We start from the raw sequence: 9198 nt of genomic DNA on the forward strand, positions 1-9198 counted from the left end.
TTGTATAAGCTGAGTTGGGTAAGTAACAGTAGTAGCTACAAGTTTTTAAGTTTCATAGTTGTGAATTCAATATAAAATGTGACAAAGGTTATCCTACATAGAACGCTTAGCAAAAGAAACCAATTGAGCTCTCCCTAACAGTGCAATTAACTTTTTATCCCAACAAGATAAATGCTTTGTTTTACCTTTGGATTGTGTAAAATAATAATTTCTCTGTTGGGAGATTCCAGTTTCTTTTTCCATTCATCCAAAGTTACAGCAAGCATGTAAGTTTCCTTAAAAGAAAACACATTTCATTAGAGTTCTCTAGTAGCTTTCCTATTAAAACTGAACTTACTCACAAGAATACTACTGTATTAATGAGTTTCAATAAGAATATCCTACTCCAATATATCAAATTTATTTTTAAATCCTTTTTTTGTTGTTGTTGTTGTTTTGTTTTGAGACAGAGTCTTACTCTGTTGCCCAGGCTGGGGTGCACTGGCGCAATCTCAGCTCACTGCAACCTCTGCCTCCTGGGTTCAAGCGATTCTCCTGCCTCAGCCTCCCAAGTAGCTGGGATTACAGGCACCCGCCACCTCACCCAGCTAACTTTTGTATTTTTAGTAGATATGGGGTTTGGCCATAATGGCTAGGCTGGTCTCAAACTCCTCACCTCAGGTGATCCGCCCACCTTGGCCTCCCAAAGTGCTGGGATTACAAGCATAAGCCACAGCACCCAGCCTATTTTGAAATTACAACAGATAGTAGCACCAGGACAAAGGGGAAAAAAAAAACACACACACACACACACACACACCCCCTCGCACTCCTAATTCCATCATCTACACTAGATAATTACTGTTCACATTTTAGTATATTTGTTTTTTTTTTTTTTGAGACGGAGTCTCACTCTGTCGCCCAGGCTGGAGTGCAGTGGCCGGATCTCAGCTCACTGCAAGCTCCGCCTCCCGGGTTCACGCCATTCTCCTGCCTCAGCCTCCCGAGTAGCTGGGACTACAGGCGCCCGCCGCCTCGCCCGGCTAATTTTTTGTATTTTTTAGTAGAGACGGGGCTTCACCGGGTTAGCCAGGATAGTCTCGATCTCCTGACCTCGTGATCCTCCCGTCTCGGCCTCCCAAAGTGCTGGGATTACAGGCTTGAGCCACCGCGCCCGGCCTAGTATATTTGTTAATATTAATGTTCTAGACCATGCGTGGTGGCTCATGCCTGTAATCCCAACACTTTGGGAGGCCAAGGCAGGAGGATCACCTGAGGTCTAGTATTCAAGACCAGCCTGGCTAACATGGCAAAACTCCATTTTTACTAAAAATACAAAAATTAGCCGGTGTAAGTCAGGCACAGTGGCTCACACCTGTAATCCCAGGTCGGGAGTTGGAAACCAGCCTGACCAACATGGAGAAATCCTGTCTCTACTAAAAATACAAAATTAGCCGGGCATTGTGGTGCATGCCTGTAATCCCAGCTACTCAGGAGGCTGAGGCAGAAGAATCACTTAAACACAGGAGGCGGAGGTTGTGGTGAACTGAGACCGCGCCACTGCACTCCAGCCTGGGCCACAAGAGTGGAAATCCCTCTCAAAAAAAAAAAATTAGCCAGTGTGGTGGGGTGCGCCTGTAATCCCAGCTACTTAGGAGGGTGAGGCAGGAAAAGTGCTTGAACCCAGGAGGCAGAAGTTGCAGTGAGCCGAGATCGTGCTACTGGACTCCAGCCTGGGCAACGGAGTGAGACTGTCTCAAAAACGAAACAAACAAACAAAACAAGAAAAAGGCCGGGCGTGGTGGCTCACGCCTGTAATCCCAGCACTTTGGGAGGCTGAGGCAGGCGGATCACGAGGTCAGGAGGTTGAGACCATCCTGGCTAACACAGTGAAACCCCCGTCTCTACTAAAAATACAAAAAATTAGCCAGGCGTGGTGGCGGGCGCCTGTAGTCCCAGCTACTCAGGAGGAGGCTGAGACAAGAGAATCGCTTGAACCTGGGAGGCGGAGGTTTTAGTGAGCCAAGATCGCGCCATCGCACTCCAGCCTAGGCGACAGTGAGACTCCGTCTCAGAAAAAAAAAAAAAAAACAAATACTAATGCTCTACTCCAATTTAAAGAAAAATTTCAGTTTTCAGAGCAAGAAAAATAAAAGCTAAAAAAGATCAATCCTGTGACCATAGCATAATAGACTTTGCGTGTGTGTGTGTGTGTGTGTGTGTGTGTGTGTATTTTTTTTTTGTAGTGATGGGGTCTCGATTTGTTGCCCAGGCTGTTCTCAAATTCCTGGGCTCAAGTCATCCTCCTGCCTTGGCCTCACAAAGTGCTGGGATTATAGACAAGAGCCACGGTGCACAACAGGCTTTTTTTGTTTTGTTTTGTTTTTTTGAGATGGAGTTTTTCTCTTGTTGCCCAGGCTGTAGTTCAATGGTGCGATCTCAGCTCACCACAACCTCCCCCTCCTGGGTTCAAGTGATTCTCTTGCCTCAGCCTCCCGAGTAGCTGGGATTACAGGCATGCACCACCATGCCCGACTAATTTTGTATTTTTAGTAGAGACTAGGTTTCTCCATGTTGGTCAGGCTGGTCTCAAACTACCAACCTCAGGTGATCCGCCTGCCTCGGCCTCCCAAACTGCTGGGATTACAGGCGTGAGCCACCAGGCCCAGAGTACTGTTTTCTTTTTTTACACCTTAAAACAACACAGCCATTTCCATTGTATTCTAAAATCTGAAAAAGGCCGGGCACGGTGGCTCACACCTGTAATCCCAGCACTTTGGGAGGCCTAGGCCAGCAGATCATTTGAGGTCAGGAGTTTGAGACCAGCCTAGCCAACATGGTGAAACCCCATCTTTGATAAAAATACAAAAAAATTAGCCAGGCATGGTGGCGGCCACCTGTAATCCCAGCTACTTGGGAGGCTGAGGCAGGAGAATCACTTGAACCCGGGAGGTGGAGGTTGCAGTGAGCCAAGATCGCACCATTGCACTTCAGCCTGGGCAACAGAGCGAGACTCCATCTCAAAAAAAAAAAAAAAAATCTGAAAATAAGACTACTTCATCCTGAAACTTGCTTGCAAATAGAAATGCTTTATCATGTTTTATAATGTGATACAGACAGAACCAAACTCTTTCTGGAAATCTCACAAAATAAATTACAAAAGAAAGATTATTAAATAAGAGAAGGAAAGAATAAGTAAAAAAAGAGTCAAAAGAATACCTCTAAAACTTGGCTGAAGCTCTCCGAGTAGGGAACATACTTATTGTCTTTGTCCCCCTTGTAAAACCATGTACATCGTCTCACTTCCGATGCTAGTTCATCCCAGTATACAGCATACCGCATCCTTTCCCCTAAATGAACATCATATCTGCCCCCATCAGTAGGAACAACTCTCCCATTACAATCTTTTCCTTTCAAGGATTGAAAAGGGGAAAAGAAGTACATATTTCAAAATATATCTCCCAACATACAATTCTGAGTTATACTCTAAATAATGTTATAAAACACATGAATGAACAGTTCCTACTTGGCTAAACACCAAACAAAATGGAATTTAATTCATATCTTTTTCACTACCTACTTTACAAACCGTCAAAACCATTCCTGATTTTAATGAAACATGAAAAAAATATTACCCAAACAGTTTTGTTCTTTTTCTGAGGAAAGATAGCAGTGCCCCTTAAAAAAAAAGTATATAATGTGATTTTTCTGAGTTTGCTTGGGAACCATAAGGTAAATTAATAACCATCATGATGATTTAGTATAAATAGAATCATTCTTGTTTTATAAAAGAAAAGTCAAGTGACAAGTTAGAGAGTTCATTCTTCTGCACTGTGACACCCCACTCTATACATACTTTTTTCTCTTTTTTTTGAGACAAGTCTTACTCTGTCACCCAGGCTGGAGTCCAGTAGCACAATCTTGGCTCACTGCAACCTCTGCCTCCCAGGTTTGAGCAATTCTCCTGCCTCAGCCTCCCAGGTAGCTGAGACTACAGGCACAGACCACCCATCTGGCTAACTTTTGTATTTTTAGTAGAGAAGGGGTTTCACCATGCTGGCCAGGCTAATCTCGAACTCCTGACCTCAAGTGATCTGCCCGTCTTGGCCTCGCAAAGTGCTGGGATTACAGGTATGAGCCACTGCACCCAGCCTTACACATTCTTTATAAAACAAAACATAAGCTAGAACATTAAAGATATTACTGGGGGGCTGGGCACAGGGTGTAACACGCCTGTAATTCCAGCACTTTGGGAGGCCAGGCAGAAAGATTGCTTGAACCTAGGAGTTCAAGATCAGCCTAGACAATATAATTAGGTCCCCAACTCTAAGGAAAAAAAAAATTATTGGGTAACTATGCAGAAATAATAATAGATACTGTTTTCAAAATACAGACCAAATTCTGGAATATTATTGATTGGCTAGGTATTAGTGCAGAAGTTCTATATAAAATGCTGTAAGAAATTATTTAACTGGAAAAATCTAAAATTTAATTTTCATAGCACTCACTATAAGGACCATTATACTATAATTTGAAGAGGGGAAAGTCTTTGTCTATTCCAAGTCATAATTTTCACCTACCAGAGTTATATGCCTCCTCCAGCTGCTGTGAATCCTCAGAGTTGAAAGGAATCCATGTCTCCTTAGAATCTATTATCTTACAATAAAACCAATGGGGAGAAACTGGTTCATACAAGCTGCCAGCATCCATGTCTATTAGCTCAAAGGAACTACATGAGTTTGATGATGGGGATGGATCTGACTGGGACAACTGCTCCTGTTGTGACTGCACTGATGACATTTCGCTCTCTAAAGACAAAAGAAAACTATCAGGAAAATGATTTTAACTGTGTAACTGTTCGCACACATACGCAAGCACAAAACTAATCATTTTACGGAGCCATTTCTGCAACAACAACAACAACATCATCTACATAATTTAAAAGAAAAATAACATAAATTAGCAGCTGGATGGGTGGAAGCTTTAAATAAAATGCTTCTATTAGATCAACCATTGCGCGGAGTTCCCAATTCTCTCAGAAAACTGGGTAATTTTACTCAGTCCATAAGTTATAAAACAAACCCAGAATTACAGGACCACATGCTCGAAACTTGATTGCAACAAAAACATTTTACCCTAATTTCCAATCTAAATGTAGTTAAAGGCAGAAAATTTACTCCAAGTCAGCTGGGTCATGCCCTGTCCTAGTAACGCCAAGGTTTTGGGCTCCAGGCCCCTACCATTACACAACTAACAGAATCTTAAAATACAAAAAAAAATAAAACTACTCGCTTAGGAACCAATCATTTTTGATGGATCCTTTAAGTCATTAATGGGCGGTGGCACAAATTCGGAAAAGAAATCTAGCCCGGGGCCACGGTGCGCACGCGCACGCCCACTAGCAAAGCCAGAATCTCAGAGGAAAGGTAACGAGCGACCTCAAAAGCCTCCTCCCGCAGAGGCTGCTCTGACCAGCTGTTTCTACCTCTCCAACACTCCTTCCATTCGGCAATGACCAGCGCCGCAGGCACCAGAGGGACACTTCTAAGTTGCCCCGTAGGGCAGGGGGCAGGAGCGCATCTCACGCGGGCCCAGCGGGACGGTAGACGCCGGCTTTCGGCTCCATTGTCCTTTTCCCCGCACAGACTTACCTCAGCCACCTTGGCGCGCCCCTAGCCCCCGCGACCCTAGGCCCTGGCGCCCCGCTCCGGGCCCTCGGAGCTCGGGCTCAGGTTGTCCGCCCGCAGTCCCGCGACAGCAGCAGGACAGCCAGTGCAGACCACAGGGTAAACAAGGTTCACAGGGTGCCCAGGGATCCCCCAGGCTAGGGGCTTCCGCATCCCGGCCCCGCAGCGCTGCACCGCCCACCGGCACCCAGCCCGGCCTCCCTCGGTCCAGCCGCCCGACGCGGACTCACCTGGCGGCCCCGCCACTCCTCAGGCTCTCCTGCCCTCCCTGAGGGGGACACGGCATGGCCCGGCAGCGGCCTTTACCCCAGCCCGGGCGGGGCGCGGCGGAGCAGGGCGGAACCTGCGGCCCAGCTGGGCTCGCGCCGAACACCAGGCGCCACGGCGCTCCCAGTAGGCGAGTAGCGGGCCCGGATGCCGGGCGAAAAGGTGAGGCGGCGGGGAGCGCGGCGCGCGACCGCGGGTGGGGCGCGCAGGGCCGCAGGGCACGGGTGGCAAGTGTCGCGAGAGGTGGAGGGATTCGCGCGAGACGTGGCTCCTCCTGCGGGCAGGGAGGTGCAGCGCCGGGCGGCGGGCGGCTGGCGGCTGAGGTCTAACTGCCGGGAAGAGTTTCGAGTGTCCGTGGCGGAAAGGGCTTCGAGGCGGCCCCTCACGTATGGGGCGGGAAAGTTGGCCTGATCCTCGTGATACGCTGCAGACCCTACTAGTGCGCCAGGGTCGTGTAGGGGACCACCGGACACAGGGACGCCGCGGCCCTGGGATCAGCGGAGTAGGGCGGAGGGCGCAGTCGCCCCGCTCTTTGCCTCTGTTTCTGGGTGCTGAGAACGGGTGTCACTGGCTTTTGCCAGGAAAAAAGGCTTTGGCCCCTCCTCCGTGCATTTATTATGATTTAGAGGTTACCAAAAAGGTATCCCTAAAAAATGTGGTGTTGGCGCCTGGGTCAGAGCTACTCAGGAGGCTGAGGCTGGAGGATCGCCGGAGCCCACTGGTGCAGGTTGCATGAGCCCAGATGGCGCCACTGCACTCCAGCCTGGGTAACACTGCGCCACTAGTCTCTAAACAAACAGTAAAAAGTGTGTGTGTGTGTGTGTGTGTGTGTGTGTATTTAGAGGCAACCTTAATTAAAAGATGCGTGTGTGTGTGTGTGTGTGTGTGTGTGTGTGTATTTAGAGGCAACCTTAACAGGATTTAAAAGATGCGTGTGTGTGTGTGTGTGTGTGTGTATTTAGAGGCAACCTTAACAGGATTTAAAAGATGCCAGGGAGGTTGGAGATGAGATACTGCTGTCCAAACAGGCAGACATAACTGAGGTGAAAAGTTGAAAGGGGCTGGGCGCAGTGGCTCACACCTGTAATCCCAACACTTTGGGAGGCCAGGAGTTAAAGACCAGCCTGGCCAACATGGTGAAATGCCATCTCTACTAAAAATATAAAAATTAGCCAGGGGTGGTGGCTCACGCCTGTAATTCCAGCTGCTTGGGAGGGTGAGGTGGGAGGATCACTTGAACCCGGGAGGCAGAGGTTGCAGTGAGCCAAGGTCACAGCCACTGCACTCCAGCCTGGGCAACAGAGGGAGACTCCATCTCAAAAAAAGAAAAAGAGAAATTTCCCGCAGTCATGAGGTCGAGTACAGGCCCTGCCCGACTCTCCTTAGTATTTCATTTTAATACCTTTTGGTATTGAAAATATATATATTTTCCTATTTTCTAACTAGATTATAGGGCAACGATTTCGGGAATTTTTTTTTCTTTTTTTTTTTTTTTTTTTTTTTTTTGAGACGGAGTCTCACTATGTCGCCCGGATGGAGTGCAGTGGCGCAATCTTGGCTCACTCTCGGCTCACCGCAACCTCCGCCTCCCGCGTTCAAGCGATTCTCCTGCCTCAGCCTCCCTAGTAGCTGGGATTATAGGCATGCGCCACCACGCCTAGCTAATTTTTGTATTTTTGGTAGCGATGGGGTTTCACCCTGTTGGCCAGGATGGTCTCGATCTCTTGACCTCGTGATTCGCCCGCCTCAGCCTCCCAAAGTGCTGGGATTACAGGCATGAGCCACCTTGCCCGGCCTATTTCAGCTTTGTTCTTTCTTCAGAAACAGAAAAAGAAAACAACTTTTTATAACACATTTTTTCTCTCTACAAATTAACAGCCACACACAAATATCCCCAACACCTTCTCTTCAAATTTATTACACTTAGAATAGTTTCTGCAAGGCCGGGCACGGTGGCTCACGCCTGTAATCTCAGCACTTTGGGAGGCCCAGGCAGTACGATTTAGCAAGGGGTGGAGCTAAAATCACGAACCCGCACAGTGTGACTTCAGAGCCTGCACCTAAGTAACTTGCCTAAAATCAGTCAAGTAAGTGACAGAACTGGAACTTTAATTTAGGTTCTCTATCTTCAAATCCTGTTGTAGCCTCTATACCAGCTGTTCTCAAATTTGGAGGGCTGTCTCAAAAAAAAAAAAAAAAAGTGGATTGCAATGTGTAGTTTGAAAATATATCAGTAAACTTTTCATATTCTGATACTATTAAAATCCATTGGTCTGTCTTGCAGTTTATTTTTGTTGTTTTGAGTAAAGTGAAAGCAAGTTTATTAAGAAAGTAAAGGAATAAAAGAATGGCCACTCCATAGGCAGAACAGCCTATCCTGCACTTTGAATGGATTCTTTTTTTTTTTTTTTTTTTTTTTTTTTGAGACGGAGTCTGGCTCTGTCACCCAGGCTGGAGTGCAGTGGCGCGATCTCGGCTCACTGCAAGCTCCGCCTCCCGGGTTCACGCCATTCTCCTGCCTCAGCCTCCCGGGTAGCTGGGACTACAGGCGCCCGCCACCTCGCCCGGCTAGTTTTTTGTATTTTTTAGTAGAGACGGGGTTTCACCGTGTTAGCCAGGATGGTCTCGATCTCCTGACCTCGTGATCCGCCCGTCTCGGCCTCCCAAAGTGCTGGGATTACAGGCTTGAGCCACCGCGCCCGGCCTGAATGGATCTTTTTACCCATGTGTGACTTAAGCCATCATGTATTGGTCATTTGGGAAATACCAGTTCACTGAGCTATGCAGATCTTCTAAATGTTAATATATTTTATTATACTTTTTTTTTTTTTTAATTACTGATCTCATCAGAAAAGTCTTTAATATTGGGAAGCTGTCAAGCTCGGAGTAGCAGGTACAAGTTTTCCAATATTCTGCTTTTTCTTGACAGGTCAAATTTTATCATTGGCAACAAATGATAAATTGTCTTCCTTGAAATGGCAAGTCTCCTTTGTTTTCAAGTAAAGTTCTGCTAAATACTTACATACAAATAGCCATAGTTTGTCCCTTGTACTTTCAAATAAAAATGATGTTGCATGAAAAAAGAGCATCTAGTTCAGCTTCCAATTCAAATAGTCACTCAAGTTCTTTTTCTTCAAGACACCACCATCTTACTTTTGGTATGCAACAAAATGGTTGTATGGGCCACAGTGGCTCATGCCTGTAATCAAGCACTTTGGGAGGCTGAGGCTGGCGGATTGCATGAGTCCAGAAGTTTGAGACCATC

At 46.7% G+C, this 9198-nt stretch overlaps 1 protein-coding gene across 10 annotated transcripts in view; it reads right to left on the reverse strand.

Annotated features, from left to right (window-relative positions):
- Window positions 1–6172, reverse strand: part of LOC105476571 (DDHD domain containing 2) — a 50488-nt gene extending 44316 nt beyond the window's left edge. For 6 of the 10 annotated variants that reach the window (XR_011607087.1, XR_011607088.1, XM_011732643.3 and 3 more), the window contains exons 1-4: window positions 5897–6172; window positions 4560–4787; window positions 3199–3389; window positions 186–275 (exon numbers count right to left, since the gene is read on the reverse strand). Coding sequence is in view for 8 of the 10 variants with exons in the window: in XM_011732643.3 (XP_011730945.2) it covers window positions 186–275; window positions 3199–3389; window positions 4560–4779 (501 nt within the window). In the remaining 2 variants the exon portion in view is untranslated. The remainder of the gene's footprint in view (window positions 1–185; window positions 276–3198; window positions 3390–4559; window positions 4788–5896) is intronic. The other 4 variants (XM_011732644.3, XM_011732646.3, XM_024791151.2 and 1 more) reach the window with 4 other exon arrangements.
- Window positions 6173–9198: the final 3026 nt, after the last annotated feature.

This window comes from Macaca nemestrina, chromosome 8 (assembly GCF_043159975.1).
Source record: "Macaca nemestrina isolate mMacNem1 chromosome 8, mMacNem.hap1, whole genome shotgun sequence".
In the NCBI taxonomy this organism is placed as follows: domain Eukaryota; kingdom Metazoa; phylum Chordata; class Mammalia; order Primates; family Cercopithecidae; genus Macaca; species Macaca nemestrina.